Below are 17,930 nucleotides of genomic sequence, written 5' to 3'. Positions count from 1 at the left end.
GATATACGTCAGTGATAACAAAGCTAGTACATACCTAACAGGGTGGAAATGTTGGTAACAGTCTCTAATGCTTTAGTCACATCATCCGACACCTTCTTTGCTGTATTCTTTGCTCCATCTGCTTTTCCAAGCGCCTGTAGTATGAACATCACAATAAAAATAAAATGACCATTTTTTTTTTTTAACATTATCATTATTTCTGAAAATAAAATGCTTATAAAATTTTGATTTTTTACTGAATAGCCAACTATCAAAGAATAACAGTGAAATAATTTATTGCAGGAAGTGTTATCTCTTGTAAACGAGACCCCCCCCCCCCCCAACCCCTTTTGTTTCAAAGGCAATAGTTCACACTAGGAGCTCTGAAGTAGATCTACATAACAAATATGACATATAAATTCCCCTCACATCTGCTGCTAGCTGTGAATCTATGGTGGCCTGGTTCTCGTATTTAGCCAGCTCCTGCTCCGTGAGCGACATCTCGTTGAACAGCATGTCCGCCTGGTCCTTGAGACTTGTGGATCTAACTTTAGTGGAATCTGCATCCTGGCGAATTCTGCTGGCTTCCTACAAGTTGTTAAAAGCAATGCACCTTGTTTAGAATCAAAAATAGAAAGTTGTTTGAATCTGAAAATATTTAGACATGCTGACAAATTTATATTTTTGCATACAGGTAGAACACAACTTTACCATTGAAGCATTTGTGGCAGTCACTTGAGCAAGCTGAGCCAATGAAAGAGCTTCATTTGCATCAGATTCGGCACCACTCAATGCATCTCGAGCCTCCTGAGTCTTGTTCTCAGCTCGTTTGATCAGGTTCTCAATGTCTGGGATTTTCTTTATGGCATCCTGTGCCTTTCCTTTGCTCTCTTCTACTTGTTTATTGAATCCTACAACATTTCGAACATGCATATGATATATACCTAAACATTTCACCTCCTCCAAGATTTTCGAACGATTCATGATAAAGCCAAAAACATGTACATGTATCAGCATATAGATATTAATTGCCCCACTCCTTATTAAGTTTAATATGAGAAACTTTAATACAGACAATGGACACTCCTTATTATTCGACTTAATTTTAATCCATTTGGAGCAATAAACAAGAACCAGCATCAGATACCTACCTAGTAAAATCTGCAGGGTCTCGTTGGCCTCTGCCAAGGTTTTCTCTGCCCTGGCTACTGCCTCCCTGGCCAATGTTCTCGCCACATCCACCTCTGCTAACAACTCATCCACTTTCTGCAATGATATATTTGATTTCAGTCACAATCAATTCTATTTTCAGCAAATTGTATATGAAAATCATGTGAAATGTAAATAAATTAAAACATTTTACTTTATTTTATATATACAAATATCTCAAATGAAGATTTTATATACAAATATCAGAGAGAGAGAGAGAGAGAGAGAGAGAGAGAGAGAGAGAGAGTCCTGACCTGCTGGTTCTTGATTCCAGAATCCAGTAATCCCTCGGCCTCCGACCTCTGGTTGATGGTATCATTGAGGAGTTTAGCATTTTCCTGCATTAGTCTTTGTGCCTCCTTCTTTATGTCTGCAGCCTGATTAAAAAATAAGAATCATCTATACATACTTAAATCAATTCATTATACTTTAAAAAAAATCAAAACCAAACATGCACTACAATTGCTGTCAACAAAATTTACTTGAGGGTTAGCAAAATATTTGAATAAAGAAAAACCTTCAACTGTGACAATTTTTTTTACATCCAAGACTAGAATTATATTAAAAAGTTGAAAAAAGGCAGCATAAAGATAAATCAGTTGTAGAATTTTCTATAGGAAAACCATAAGCTGAAACTGACCCACCATCCCCTAATCCTAGCTTTTCTTTACTTACCGATGTTTTAATTCTCTCAGTGTTGCCGTCCAGCACGTCGAGATCGAACACTGGCAGCTGAATGGAGGTGGCCTCGGTGTACAGTTTCAGGGCCACCTTGTAGGCCTCCTTTGCCCTCTCTCTCGCCTTATCTGCCAGGGCCCTGGTCTGGTTGTATAAAGTATCTGCTTCAGAGTACCTGTAAAAGGCAAACAAAATTATACATGTATATTTGTATTTCAATACTTTGTCATGGGTCTTCAATACTAGGCTGTGCAGTAAGACCTTGCACAGCACAGATACTCTCTGCCTCAATTCTAAAATATAAGATTTTCCTGTTACTCCACTAAATACCCGGTAATCATAAATGTATTTTCACAAATTTCTCTATTGCATTTTTGATGAAAGTTTATCATACTTTTGTCGCAGCATCTGAATTTCCCTGTCTGCTTCATCAGGCATGGCCAGTGTTTCCTCAGCCAGACGCTTGGCTTCCAGAGATGTATTCAAAGCATTCTTGGCCAACATTTCTATTCTTTCTGCTTCCTTTCTTTGTCTGAAAAAAGAAGAAATTAAATTGAATTTCCTTTAACGTTTTCCTGTATTTCATAGCTGAGGATGAAGTATATTTAATAACCATCCTTGATATTCAATTTGATATTACAAGTATGTGAAAAGTAACTCAAGATATCTATATTTATTTCTCTTTGCTTTTTTTTTTTTAAGAAAAAAGGTCCTTGATCTCCATTTCCTGAGAGACTGTAGACAATCTAGATATATTTTAATTGTAAGACATGGAAAAAAATCCCAAGATTTGTACTTGGATTTTTTTCATATTTCATTGAAATTGAGTTTGAACACACATATTTCCATGTAAACAAAAAATTTAAACTCTAATATTCCTCTTCCATTCCTCGACATCAATTCTAATTTTCAAAAACCTCTTGGATTCTTTTATATACTAGATCTTGACCTTAAACCATGCGTTTGATAAAACTCTGGACAACTGGAAACTGTAAATGTACAAATCTATCTTCTGATTTGTGGGATCCTTTCATTTATGGACCATGCTTTAATACTCAAACATGTACAAGCCAATCTTCAAATCAGAAATGTCATAAATTAATGTATTGCTAATAATAATAATAATATCTCAGTAAACAACTGTGACCTGCAGTACGCGATTCACCGCTGGGAATGACCTGCAGTATGCGACTCACCTCTCAGCCTCCATCTTGGCTTCGTTGGCAATCTCTGTCATCTGTTTGGACTGGACTCCGTGCTGCCTCAGTGCATCCTCTGCCTTCTGTAGGGCCTCCCGTCCCTGGGTGTCGATGTACTGCTCTGCAGCCTGTAGTGAGGACTCTGCCCGCCGGATCGCCTCCTTTGCCCGGTCAACGTCCACCAGGCTGTTGCTTGCCATGCTCTCTGCGCTGCGAATGTTGTTGGTGATCTCATTCGACTTGATCATTACATCCCTGATTGAAGATCTGAGTGTGGATAACTGCTTGCCCATTGATCCATCATCACCTTGAATGAAAAAAGATAAATAAATAAAATAAGCCCATAGAAATTGCATCCTACTTCTCGGAACTATTGCAACTTTCAATTATGATTTATAATACATGCATATTTTCAATTAATTCAAAGCAAAAATTCCTCTTCCCCTCATTAGATTAATAAGATAATAAAACATTGATCTTACAGCATTTTCATTGAACAACATTTAAACTTCATCAAAAAGAAATCATCTTCAAAGTTTCTTCAGACTTACTGATAGCACCCCTTGCCTCGTCCAACAACATGACAACAGAGTCGTTGACCTGGTTCATGTACACCAAGAACTGGGTGTCGTTGAATGCTGCAGGGTTGTTGCCGATGTTGACGATCAAGTTCTCCAGATCCCGCAGTTTTCCTCTGTGGATGTTGACGTGAGTTTGAACCAGTCTGTAGCATGGTGGACACTCTGTTAAGAGAATCGACAGAATCTCATGACTTGCATGAATTTTAAGATTTAAGATATTTATAGCTATTGAAGCGTTTTATTATTTGAATCACTGGTATTTCAAATGCAATATAGCTACACATTTTGCCCACGATTCTGTTTACCTATGCATCCAGCTGTAATGTTGTACTTGTTCTCCATGCACCTGTCACAGTGCTTGCCCTCTATGTTGGTACGGCACGGACAGTTACCGTTGGTGTCACACTGCAAGCTGACCGAACCCTCAGGGTCGCAGTTACAGGCTGAAAAGTCATGGCACATAAACATCCATTGCAGATATATTTTCAATGACTGGAGACACTTTTTTTTTTATACACTTGAATCCTGTTTGTTAATTTTGTAAAATGTTGTTCAACTGGCACATCAAAAAATTCAAATGATAACTTTACATCAGATATTACTTGTAGCTTTATTTTCAGGGCAATAATATATAACATAATATTCACCTGTGCATCCAGTGTTGGAGAACCCATAGTGATTGGGCTGACACTGGTCACACTTGAGTCCTGTCACGCCTGGACGACACTGGCACTGACCCGTGACCTGGTCACAGACATCGCTCAGTGACCCCATAACATCACAGTAACAGTCCTCACAGCCTGTAGAAAATTAACATACATGTATGATCTTCAATTTGCAAAATGGATAATCATGAAAAACAAGATTTCAAAGTCATGAAATCACAAAAATGTATTTTGTTCAAACGTGCAAAAATTTTATATTCTGTATACAGTGAAATATTTGCCCCCCCTTTTATTTTTGCTCTTTGTCTACAGGCAAATTTAAGATTGGGCAAATTGCATTGACTCAAAATTATCTCACTTTAAACACAACTTTGTAGTGGCGAATTCAAGACGGGGCGAAACCATTTGCAAGTAAAGAACGGCAAAAATAACATGGGGCAAAAATAACCATGTATAAAGTAAAGTTAATTTCTTCCTCTAAACATTCCATCTCTGTTATATGATAATGCAATAAACGATTATTCTTAATCAACTTATACTGATTTTGTGTGGAGTCTGTTCTCATGACCAGCTACTCCAACAAACCAATAAGGTGGATCAATTCACAAGTCAGTCTTCCGTAACAATTTCATCACTAAGTACAGAGTGTACGTTTAAAATCATTTGTTAGTATGTACAGGAGTTTTGTACCTGTTCCGGTGTTGATGTTCCAGTAGCCGGCTTCACAGGTGTCACACTGGAGACCCACCACGTGGTCCTGACAGGTACACTGTCCATTCTTAGGGTCACAGGACAGGCCGTTGATTGGCTGAGTTCCCGGGGGGTAGCAATTACAGGCTACAAGCACAAAACACACCATTACAGTAAAAGAAGATAATTTCACAGAAGTTCATACAAAAAAAAAATTAAGGATTGTCTTACCTAATATATTATACATATACTAGAATAAATTTGTTAATTTATAAAATTAGTGCATTTCAAGAAATAATAGAACTTTGTGGAATGTCTTAAAATGATTTACTACTCAATATCATTCAAGACAAACTATAACTTGAAACACCTATAAAATTTGTTACAAAAACACAGTACAACGTATATACACACAACATGCATTTGTTGCAAAGATGTAAAAAGATTTGAATGTTACCTGTGCAATTTCCTTTTGGCATGGCCAGGGCATCACCGTAGTAATCTGGTAAACATTTCTCGCAGTAAAATCCATCAGTATTGTAGATGCACTTTAAGCACTCTCCAGTTTTTCTAAAAGATATGAAGGAATAAATACATAAAATCTGTAGTATACTGACATGATGTATTGTGGTTGAACAACAACAAATGTTTTAAAATTGGAAAAGATATCCAGCAAAATTAACATACAGTATAGTATCCCCTTTTCTCCCAAATCATAGCTATTTTGATTTCCCTTCATAAAGTCTTGATTTTATTAGTACACAGCATAATCTCAACTTTCACTTTCAACTTACGAGTCACAATTTCTGATAGCATTGGGATCAATGTTATCATTACAGGAGCATTTCTGGCACGCCTGGTAGTCCTGGTGGATTCCTGGACCTCCCTTAGGATTTCCATGGTAACCATCCAAACAAATGTCACAAAGGTTTCCTTAAAAAGAAAAATCCCAAATCCAATTAAGATTTTTATTATTTAATTTTAACAATATAAAAAACTTTTTTTTACAACCTTTTCTTTAAACAACTATTTTTGAAAAGAAATTTAACCAGTTAAAGCTCCTCTGACCAAAACTTCACATTTAAACAACTGCTTTAGAGAAGAACCATAAGTACTTTCACTGCCTTCGAAAAAATTGCAATCGCTCCATAGATGTTAATGAAAAGTAACTCTTACCACCATGCCCCTCCTTACAGTCAGTACACACGACGTCCCCGTTATGCAGCTGTGCACAGGGGCCACCGTCAGGGCAGGGGCAGGGCTTACAGTCAAACTCGGAGCCATTTTTAGGGTTACCATAGTAACCAGAGATACACCTCTCACAGAAGTCTCCCTCGGTATTGTGTTGACAGATACACCTTCCTGTAAAATCGAAATGAAAGAAATTCTTCACACTTTGAAAACTTTAATCTACATGTATGTGGTAGAAAAGTTATTTTCCTGTAAAATCAAAATGAAAGAAATTCTTGACATTTTAAAAACTTAAAGCTATATGTGGTGTGCGGTAGAAAAGTTATTTTGGCTACAAGAACGTAGGAATTACACTTCAGTTTCCCAATTGCAAAACATGTTGGGGAAAAAATGCATGAATTTTTAATTGTTTATACTTTTTCAGTTAATTGGGGTATCAATAATCTTAGATTAACAACGAAACAAAAACTTTTCATCAAGTGATCATCAATCTTCACATAAGTTATTTTTCACTACACTTTAAATGTAAATTTAAGCTACAAAAATGCAAAACAATTTGGAGACCAAAGTCGGTATACGTGTACCTGAATCTGGGTCGCAACTGTCAGAATGTCCAAAACATTGGCAGGGCACACAGGAGGAGAAGGAACCACTGTTGGGAGGGTCTCTCTTGTATCCCCCTGCACAGGACTCACAGAACTGACCCACAAATCCCTCAGGACAGGTACACTGCTCCACCCAGGTGGCAGGGTCTCCTACATTAGACCCAGGTCTGGCTGTGTCCAACTTGATATTGTCAATGAATCCAACTCCTGAGATATAATTCAAAAGTTTAATATGTAAACTGGTACCGGTACATATAAAATCAAACATAAAAACTGCCTGGCTTGAGCCAATATCTGAAGGTAAAACTTAATGTTATTGAGGACTCAAACAATGTTCGTGGGCATCAATTTTTGAGAACTTAGTAAAACTTAATTGTTAGAAGGTACATTGTATGTATATGTGTGTGGACAATTGTTTTACGAAGTGCATATGTATTCACATATTGTATTTTGATTTCATGGAGAACTCAACAGTGAAATCAACGAAACATTTACATCAATATAACTAAATAAATCAAACATTTCCAAAAATATTGCCATTCTATTAAAAATTAACTTGAAAAATAATTGCTATCTCAGAGGTAACTACATAAATACTGACCTTGATTGTTGTAGGTGGCCCTGACCTTGAGTCCTGTCAGGTTGGCCAGTATGGAGATGAAGGCCTGAGAGTTGAGTCGGGGCACCCACTGGGACTCTTGCCTCTCGTTCAACCTGTACCTAAAGGACTTGGTCTGTACGGAGGGCTTGTCATTTCCCTGCACAAAGATGGCGGAGGAGAACCTCTGTCCGGATCCCTCGAAAATGATGTCAATGACCGAGGGCCTGGAGTCGTCTTCCCCTATTCTCAGATCAAAGGTCAGAAACTGGTTGTAGCTGAATCTCTGGTCACCCAAGTAACGAGCTGAAAAAGCATCAAAGGTTTTAATTACAGTATCTTATCATTAAGTTACACTAGTTTGCTATCATATTTTCTTCTTCAATATCAAATCAGGCTGTATTTATCACTCACTGTGATTCAACATTGAAAGCGTTTCTTTTTAAGATTCTAACAAACAATAAAATCATTTTATATACAAATTAATAAGATATATTAATTAAAAAATCAGAAATAATTGAGATAAAAAACATGTTGAAATCACAGTAAAATGAAAAACAAAAATTTATATAAAAACAATTATATGTACAGTATAATTCTAGAATTCGATTTTTCATAAAAAAAGAAAGAAAAGGAAATGTGATTTACCTGGAGCAACAAAGTAGACCTGTGCGGGGCCTGAAGCAGACACACCCAAGCTCTGTGACACTCCATTGTACTGCGTTTCTATAATATTGTTAGCTCTGTCTGCTGCTGTCCATCTTTGTTTTCCTGTTGAAAACGCAAGGCCATTGAAATAGATATACATGTAACTTGGAAGATAAAGGAATTAAAAGCATCAAAACCACTTTCAAATCTCCCCTATCCAAAAAAGGTATTGCTTCCATACATCTAAAATAAATCCCCATGTTCATTTTATAATCATTCAATAATGCAAGAAAAAAATGTGTGCAACCTAAGTATACTTCCCTTAACAGTCAAAAATTATTTTCTAATTTTCCAATATTCTCACCTGTTTCAAAGTCCGAGATGATGCTGGTAGCGTAGTACCCTACAGCACTTGAGCAGTCAGAGGAATGACCATAACAGAAGCAGGGGATACAACCCTTGGGGTCGTCCTCCCTCAGAGCAAAGTAACCCAGCTTACACCTAGAATATAACACAGTTTTACTTTAACACTCTAAGCACTGGTAAAAAATTCCATACACAAATATTTCATGTGAAATATTTTCTGAGATCTTGTTTCATGTGGTTGATTGATGGTCAAGAAATAGTTTCTGTTTTCTCTTTGATTGAGAGTGGTAAATGATATCTGTCTGTTACCTGTCACAGGTGCGGCCATCTACATTCTCCTTGCACATACAAGTACCATCCACAGGATTGCATCTGGCAAAGTTATCCAAGCTTCCAATGGGGTTACATCCACATGGCCTATTTAACAAAGGGTACTTAGATAAAATGACAAAACATAAATGTCTCTAGCTTTTTTGCAATGCCAAGTTCCTTTCATTGAAGAAGAAAATCTTTTTAATTCTTCAACAAGATGAGAGCTATGTAACTTACTGATCCAATTTGCTGTTTGTTATTTTCATTATCAAGACAGTATCAAACTCAACAATTCTAGTTCATAAATTACCTGCATCCCGCTTGTCCAAAGTCAAAGTAGTTGTTTTCACACCGATCACACTTGTCCCCAGCGACTCCTGGCTTACACTGACAGCGACCACCAGCATCACACTGAAGATTCTCAGAACCTACAATTCAACCACATACCAAAGCTATTGTATTGTATGTAATCTTCCATGCAAAACTGATTTCATGAAAAAATAGTGCTTTCTTTAATACCCTTTTTAATACCTTTAAATAATTTGATAACATTTAAGAATGGTAAAGATAAGAAATTAAACACGGTAAAATTTGAAAGTAATACAGAAACATCAAAACAACATTGAGCAAGTATATTGTATCATATAAGCAACAAATACATAGAAAAAATGAATTCTAAAATATGACCCGAGTTTTTGTCTTGCTTTCCAAATCACAGGACTAAGAAATAAGCATACGCAAACAGATATGGAGGGCAAAAACTAGAAACTAGGAGGCAGATCAGTGATCTTAACTGGATTCCCCTACTTTAAGCCTGGTAACGCTACTCTTTGGGATTAATTTTACCTGTTGGATTACACTTTGGGATTGGGGATCAGTCTTACCTGTGGGATTACATTCGCAGGGAGTACACCTCCGGTCGTCAGGCTTGAGGTAGTGGTTGTCCTTGCACCTCTCACAGTGAGGTCCGTCTGTGTTGTCCCTACAGTCGATGCAGTGACCTCCCCTTCCTGTTGTCTGGTAGAGGTCCTCATCGAAATAACAACGGTCAGCCTTGTTGTTACACTCACAACCTGTCGAAATGATTAATGTAAGGTATTCCAAATGTTATTCAAATTTTATGACATTAAAAAAAAAACCTTTATATGAACTTCAATATTTTACTGACACAGTATTCTTCTTAGTTTCAACCTGGAGTCTGAACTCCAAAAACTGTACTGATTTTTTCCTCACTTTCATTTCCATCAGCCAAGTCTATAAATGCAGCCAATTCTTTCATTAGTTTCTCATCCATTTCATAACTTTGCTCTCTCTCTCTCTCATAACATTAATGATATTCCTATCACCATAATACACCAACATTTCTTTTAAATAAGGAAAGAAGGAAATAAGTAAAGAGGTATTCTTATCAAAACCAGTTTGACACTCATGCATTTTTTTTACCCCACTGAAAATAAAAATCCTTGTCCACATCAAGTATAATTCAAAACACATGCAAAAGATTCATCCCTTCAAAATGTTCAGGCAGCCACCTGTCAAATTAAACTTCTCATTTGCTCTTACCAGACAACTTGTAATGCCAAATCCTGTGTGTATGCATAGGAATAGAGAAAAAAAAATATCCAAGTTAAATTGAATTTCAAACTCAAATTGAAATTTCACTTCTTCCATCCATGTTTCAACATCTGTATTTGTATGGTTTAAATGTCCTAAAATATCACTTAAAATGGATTTATCCCCCCCCCCTATTTTCCATTATACTATGATTAAGGGGTATATTGACAAGTAAAATAACCCCCCAGAAGCTTACGTTTGCATTCATAGGCACTGGTTTCTGTGGCCCTAGCCCAGGGCTTGTCGTTGTACATGGGGAGACACTTCTCACAGTTGGCTCCATCGGTATTGTGCCGACACCTACACTGTTCTCGCCTCTCAAAGTCTGGGGCGGGGCCCTGACCTAGGTAACACTCTTGGGCATGCCCATTGCACTTGCACCTGAATGATAGAACATCAGAAGCATACAGAATAAAAAATTTCTTCCTCGGCAGCTAAATAATGATGTTTATTGGAAACAATATAATTTGATCATTTATGGAAAATCCTGTTGGCATCAATTTTAAAATCCAACGCATAACGAAATCTGGAAGCATGTGAACTTTTTTCCAAGGGTGGGGGTTGGGTTAAATGAAGACAAGCAAAAAATTAAAAAAATAACCATTCCTGTACAAATAATTCTCTGCTTTTCAGCTAAAAACATCAACTGTAAACTTATTCAAGTCATATCATTTTTCAACATAGTGGAATATCATTTCATGAAAAAATAATCTCTTTCAATTTTATCAATTTGATATGCTGTGCACATTTTGCAGGGCTTGTATTTCTGTACCTATTCAGCTTTGACCTCCATGACCTTTCATTCATTACATCCGACAAAAGGGGTCATTCAACCTTTCACATTTTAACTATGTGTTACTACTTAGAACTTGAAAGGAATATTGATATGATTCACACACGAACCCATGATTCATACCCATTGTTGTTTATATTCTCAAATTGCTTTGCAAAGAGCAAACAATCACAAGAAGAAAGATAAAAAAAGACTTGTAGAGCTTTTCTGACTTATTTTTTTTTTTACAAAAGGGGAGGAGTATGGGTGACTGGGTGCTTTGAACTGCTTTCATCTAGTTGTGAAGTACCTGGCTCCAACTGATAAATCTGAGATGGCAAAGAAGTAGGACTTTAAGACTCGTGCATCTCCAAATACCTCATCACCAAAGGTATTCATGCGCGTCAAGGAGATTCGAATGGCCGTGGCTGTTACCCATTCCTGCAATGAAAATTCATTAGTACAGTATATTAACAAATATTACTTTCACATACATTATACATTTTTTCATAACCAGGTTTGAAAAACAAAATACTTTTGCCCCTCCCTCTAGACAACTGGGGCTGCATTTTACAATAGAACTTTGTTCAACTTACCAATTAAGACCAAATTCATACTTTTTATCGGCAACTAAATGTTTCACTTAAATACCATTACACATTTACAAATGCAGAGTGATATCATCTACTGGTAGAATATTTTGTATTAGTTTTGCATATTCTATGAGAGTGAAACTTTTTTACAACTTACTTGTAATTTCTTTTGTAAAATGCAACCCAACTCCTTATCTAATGTATGTTTTGAGATGACCCCCCTGACGGTAGCTTCATTGTAGGTAGCATGTGGTGGTGGCAGTTCATTTCTTTGACCCACTTAACAGGGAGCTGATTCATAATCTGCTTCCACAACACTGCCAGTCTATATTCCTCAAAGCCTGTTAACCTTAAAAACTGCCCAAAGAGTTCCCAGCATGATGGGGTTATACTAATCACTTCAAGGGGAATTATAACGAAAGAAAGATGAAATCCAAATCAGAAACTGCATCACAAATACAGCCCACTAGAAGTGCAAATAACCAGTATAGTTATATATCCCGAATTATTTTGACATGTTTACCTAGTATACATCTTTATTCTGACCCATTTTACAAATTTCACTCCCATACACACTGGATGTGGGTCCCCAATCTTCTAACCTTCGCCCTGCAATTCAGTTGACCAGGGGTTTTCCCCAAACCTGTCTACATCTCTGACATTCTCAACTTCCACCTAGAGGTACTGGGTATCTAGAGCAAACATAATTCTAGGCCAGGTAGACTATGTTTGCTGTCTGGTTCTACAGATATTTTATTAAGTCTATTGCTATTTCAGTGTAGTCAACCTCTGAGCAAGGCTTCAATGATAAATTTAAAGTCAATTTACTTGAATGAATCTCTCTCTCTCTCTCTCTCTCTCTCTCTCTCTCTCTCTCTCTCTCTCTCTCTCTCTCTCTCTCTCTCTCTCTCTCTCAGAACTTGGCCCTCCATTTTACACATAAAAAACTTTGATAAACCATGAGGTCAAAATGAAGGTAAACCATCACTTTCCCATTATTTACACATGCCATTTAACAGCCAGGCGTTTGTCACTAATATACACATGCAGAAAACCTTCAAACAACCCTTTCCCCGGTTCTTCTCACACCAGTACTACTACAAAAATCACTTGACAATTGAAACAGTGTTTATGTTTGTATATCATATTTGCATTGGTCAATAATTCCATTGTTGCCAGTGAAAACTCATCTGCTTGGAATTAAAAGATTCATTTGGAATGTGACATAATTTGCTGAATAGAGTTTTGATTATATGTGTATCTCATTGTGTGGTCAAGAGCTTGGTGTCAACAGTGTAATTCCTAATCCTCTTATAACAATCACCCTCTGAATGAGAATCACTTTATTTCTCTCTCTGACTTCTCCACTGCACTTGAAGTATTTGCACTTGAGTGAATGGCATTCATCAAACAGTATTGTAGTGCATTCTTTCTGGCATAGTCACACATTGGGAAAAATAAAATTACTATTTCTGCCTACAGTACATTCTCTTAATTATTTATAAACAATGATTCCACTTAAAAAGACTACTGTAGAAAACAAAAACTTATCAACCTGTTTAAAACACTATGCTGCAAAACCAATTTACTTTTTAAGAGAATATATTTTTTTTCCCTATGTACTTTTGAAATCAAATAGCTGTGTGATTTCTGACATACATGTAGTGTAAAATACAACACTCATTGCAACATTTTATATTTCCTAAATCTGTCAGAAGTAAAAGGAGCAGCTTTGGTAATACATTAATAATTATATACTCATGAATCCATTTGGCAAAGTAACACCACCTTATAAAACCTAACACTCAAATTTTCAAACTTTAACCATCCACCAATAACCCACCTGAAGCAGAGGACTGCTCTCAAAGTTAAAGGCGCTGGGTCTTCCCTCCAGAGTACTAAAGGCCACGCTTCCACCCGTCAGAGGCGAGATGTTGCTGTATTCGTCGGTACAGACAGGCTGATCTTCGTTGTCGGATGTGATGATTCCACGATGTTCTAATCCGTAGGTTCTTTCACAGGAAGCACTGTAAAACTGGTACGGAATCCATTCGCTGTCCTCCGTCGTTTTCTTGTAGATAGCGAAACTCTCGGGTCTCGGAGAATGAAACCGCAGTCTGACGTAGGTAACATCATAGGCTTTTTCTGTAGAAGAAAGATGGAAAGATTTGAATATATATGCAAGGTCAACTATAAAATGAACAGTACCCATTAATTACTGATTAAACTCATATGGGTCATTCATAACTTTATCTTACTTATGCAGTGTGCATGTATTTACAGTAACATGTAACTATTTCTTTCATTGAAGATGCAGTCAATGGATATACCCCATAAGGGAACTCTTTAAAAGTTTGTTAATTATAAATATGAGGTATCTCAAGAACATGTACTTTATTAAGAAACTCGTAACTTGCAAATTAATATGATATTCTGTATAGTACTATACATAATTGTGAATAAAAGCACTCTTTTATGTGTGTGTGTTTTTTATACAAGCTTTAGTATGATAAGGTAGATCTTAACATATTTTTTCACCGATGACAGCCCACTTGGACTCTCAGCAAAAGTTCCAACTGGTCAACGAGAATTTTCACAGCCACACTAGACCAATGTGTATGTATGGAAAAGTCTATTATGGTGCTCCTTTAAAAAGAACTTGCCCAAATCTAAAATTTAATGGTCCTACGCCATTGCACTACCAATTATTTCATACACCTGCAAAGCCAATGATAATAAATGAAGTAACTAATATAATTTTCTTCTTTGTCTGCATATATATATTCACACCAAGGTTCCTGATAATAAACTGCCTTGATTTGTTATGTTTGCACTTTTGGCCACTCTGTTTGTACAAACATCTGCAGCATTCACACCACGCCCTCACAAATCTACGCATTGGAAGCTCTTTGAGAACTTCAGCATCCAGAATGATTTCTTCTAGATAACGGACTGGCTGCCAAAATAAGAAACCACCATGCTAGACAAATTCTACTAGCAACATTCTACACTTTTGCACTTTTGTGTCAGCGCAAATTGTTGTACCTTCACTATCTATATCTTTTGATAACAAAAGTTCCCCCGCTTAGATTAAACTAATAAGACAATATAAAATGACACAAAACCAGCATCCCAGTTTTTTTTAAACATAAATTTGGAAATTAAGTCATTTAATACTAGCTTCAAGAAACATTCTTACTAGAAAATTATCATCTTTCATAACCCTGATTCAATGATTATGTAATGTTTTTCCCATGCCTCTTTAATAAATTAGCTCTGGAGATGACCCCCTTTCTGTGCCAATAGATGAGAAAAGATAAGGCCAGGCTTTTTTCTTATATAGGAAGCTGTTATCTTCTATGAAGATAAGCAAAATCACCTGATAATGCTCTCTCTTCATCCCCTCTAATCCTGCTTACAAACCATTAGAAACTACAGTGTGTGCTCAACACACACATACATGCTGTCTGAGAATCAGATTTAGGGGCTATTTTTCTCACAAGATTAGTTTGCCTACAGAGTATGCATTGCTGAAATGAAATAGCAAAAAAAAATAAAAATAAAATAAATTGGGTCTGACATATATGTGGTAGATGTTATTCATGTAAACTGACAAGAATTACACAACATTCTACACCTAAATCTTTCTCTCCTTGCAAAACTTGCAAATCAACCAACTGGTTGTATACATGTACATGGAAAATGAGTAAAATTGGCAACATAGTCACCTTTGCCATTTAATACAAATTTCAGTGTGCGATGACATGTTTTGTTAAAAGAGTGATAAACAGAGTGGCCCATCCATTGTGTAAATAGAGTCCCACTGCATATTACATAACAGAGCTACTCAATGAATGATGCTAATTACACTTGATCAATCAAGGGTATTCTAAAGAGTTTTCAGTACATGTACTAATTAATTAGGTGTATACATCAAAACAGCTATGCTCAGTGAAAGTGTCAAGTACTGGTAATGAATTACATGTACACCCTTATCTTTTAAACACAAGACAAATTCAACAAAAAAATTTAAGTAAATGTAAGTTTTCCCAGTATTGTATATATATACGAAAAATCTGTTGTTTTGAAATACATCATTGATAACAGAACTACTCAATAAATTATGCTGATTACAGTTGACCAACTAAAAATAATTGATTTTATTAAATAAAAAAAAATTGGCTTTTGCAGATATTCCAGTCTCTGGACATTTGGGGGAAAAAATTGCGTGTTTGGAGTGCATCAGTGATAAAACAATTAACTGTGATGGCTACAGATGTAAACCACAATGTATCTCTCCCGCAATCTGTCTGACGCTAGAATCCTACAAATGTACATGACATCGGACAAGCCACATTGATCCGGAAAGCGCAAAAAACTGCCAGATTCTGGCCTGGGAAACGTGTAACGTTTACATAAACTGTGACATTAACAGCAACCAGGATTGTACAACACTGACAATAAGCACAGAGATTGATAGAATGGTCTCTGTTATTTTCAATATGCATTTCAATGAAAATTAAAAAAATGTGATTGAAAATGATAAAAGAGAATTTTATGGATTTTGACAATTATCATGTTTCTTCAACAATGAAGTAAAAGGGTTTGCTCATGCTGATTTTAACTTTCACATTAACACAGCATAAAGCCTATTCATTGCGGGTATTAACTCAGAGATTTACGTAATCTGTGAGATTTTTTTCTTCACCCCCATGGTGGTCTCTGGCTATATATAAATTAATATAAACACCAATATTGACCAAATATACTCCCTTTTAACAAGATGTCAAATAAATACAAACTCAGCAATAAATATTTTAGTTCGCAATATTTACTCAGCCATTTAATTTGATCTTTTATCTGCCATGCGGAATTTGAAATGAGAGGTCAAGCAAGAGAATAACCCAATTAGATATTTATGTCAGGGCACACTTTAAAAAGCTTACAAAGTGGAATAAGGTACAGTGAAAGGAAAGGTATACCCAGTTTATTAAGGAAAGCTAACAACCCCTTGTGGTGTCTCTTGTTTCTCCCACCTGTCTGAAATCTAAAATCACGCCATACCTGAAAATCTGACACCTGAATATAAAGCTTTTTAACTGTACCACCACCAAAGTTAAATAACCGCACAAACTCGAACGAATCTTGAGGTTTTCAGAAAAACAATCTCCCTACACACTGAAGCTGATTTTTCATTGATTAAGCAGTTTTCATGGAAACCGCGAGTGGTAAAATTTGCTATTAGCGGCATGCAGCTCAAGAGGTTATCAAGAAAATTTTTGTGAATATTATCTTCTTGCTCTCCTTCCTCTTGGCTGCTCCATTTCCTCAAAGAAGAGTCAGTTAAGAGTTGCTCTCAAGAACTATCTTCATCATCTTTTTTTTCCGGTTTAAAAGCTTGTTCAGTATAAATAAAATAATCTTATATACACAACAACGTCGCAGTTTAATTTAATAAGTTCAAGGATTGATGCCTGTTACAGCAACAAATATTAATCTGGATTGGGAGAAGGAGAAATAAGAAGCACATAGCATCATTTTTAACCTCCTAACCCAGACTGATAAAACCTTAAGCTATTAGAATATGAAACCAGACCATCATTGAGAAAAGATAGGGTTTCATCTTTCTTAGGTTGTTTGAACTCTGAACAATTTATACGCAAATTCACATGAAATTTTTGGGATTCTTCTTCTTTATTTTTTCTTTTGGTATGCATACTTACTTAAATTCAGTGTTAAGTTGACTACTACAGGGTACTGAATTCCTTCTAACATGGTGTCCGATTGCCACCATGTCCAGTTATGATTGTTATTAAAATCCGTCATAAACTCGGGGGGATGGCTGTACCCCGGTCTCTTGGCGTCACAGATTTGGCACTGCTTCCTCACCCCCGTGACCCCCGTCTGGAGACAGTATTCTATGGGTCTTGTAAGACCACACGTGTTTGTGGCCTCAACAGTTTTACTAAAAGCAGCGTTCACAAAAACGGGCATGCATCTTTGAGCGTTGCCCTGTGCATTATAGCACGCGGAACTTGGAAGATTTTCTAGTTCAGTCTGTCCGTTAGAGATGTGAGGTAGAGATCCGAGACACAACACAATCACAACAAGTTTACACATTTTACAATCCGCCCAAATCGACGACTGTACGGACTTCATCTTTTTCCCGTCCGCCGCCATCAATCACAGTGTAGAACACAGTGAAGAGGCATGATGGGAGTTAAACTTTA

At 36.5% G+C, this 17,930-nt stretch overlaps 1 protein-coding gene across 1 annotated transcript in view; it reads right to left on the bottom strand.

The window, feature by feature from the left end:
• Nucleotides 1–17,930, bottom strand: part of LOC105322305 (laminin subunit gamma-1) — a 20,279-nt gene extending 2,349 nt beyond the window's left edge. Inside the window, exons 1-26 of the mRNA XM_011420945.4 lie at nt 17,424–17,930; nt 13,544–13,845; nt 11,418–11,548; nt 10,532–10,716; nt 9,606–9,794; nt 9,032–9,149; nt 8,719–8,826; nt 8,408–8,544; nt 8,044–8,166; nt 7,399–7,701; nt 6,777–7,004; nt 6,178–6,363; nt 5,796–5,934; nt 5,459–5,571; nt 5,002–5,148; nt 4,294–4,446; nt 3,952–4,089; nt 3,617–3,808; nt 3,063–3,372; nt 2,261–2,398; nt 1,864–2,041; nt 1,443–1,565; nt 1,131–1,245; nt 691–890; nt 409–567; nt 35–134 (exon numbers count right to left, since the gene is read on the bottom strand). Coding sequence (XP_011419247.3) covers nt 35–134; nt 409–567; nt 691–890; nt 1,131–1,245; nt 1,443–1,565; nt 1,864–2,041; nt 2,261–2,398; nt 3,063–3,372; nt 3,617–3,808; nt 3,952–4,089; nt 4,294–4,446; nt 5,002–5,148; nt 5,459–5,571; nt 5,796–5,934; nt 6,178–6,363; nt 6,777–7,004; nt 7,399–7,701; nt 8,044–8,166; nt 8,408–8,544; nt 8,719–8,826; nt 9,032–9,149; nt 9,606–9,794; nt 10,532–10,716; nt 11,418–11,548; nt 13,544–13,845; nt 17,424–17,880 — 4,672 coding nt within the window. The 5' untranslated portion in view covers nt 17,881–17,930. The remainder of the gene's footprint in view (nt 1–34; nt 135–408; nt 568–690; nt 891–1,130; nt 1,246–1,442; nt 1,566–1,863; nt 2,042–2,260; nt 2,399–3,062; nt 3,373–3,616; nt 3,809–3,951; nt 4,090–4,293; nt 4,447–5,001; nt 5,149–5,458; nt 5,572–5,795; nt 5,935–6,177; nt 6,364–6,776; nt 7,005–7,398; nt 7,702–8,043; nt 8,167–8,407; nt 8,545–8,718; nt 8,827–9,031; nt 9,150–9,605; nt 9,795–10,531; nt 10,717–11,417; nt 11,549–13,543; nt 13,846–17,423) is intronic.

The sequence above is a fragment of the Magallana gigas genome, chromosome 2 (assembly GCF_963853765.1).
Source record: "Magallana gigas chromosome 2, xbMagGiga1.1, whole genome shotgun sequence".
Classification (NCBI taxonomy): domain Eukaryota; kingdom Metazoa; phylum Mollusca; class Bivalvia; order Ostreida; family Ostreidae; genus Magallana; species Magallana gigas.
Note: the sequence above shows the minus strand (reverse complement) of the source record. Positions and strands in the feature narration are given on the sequence as shown.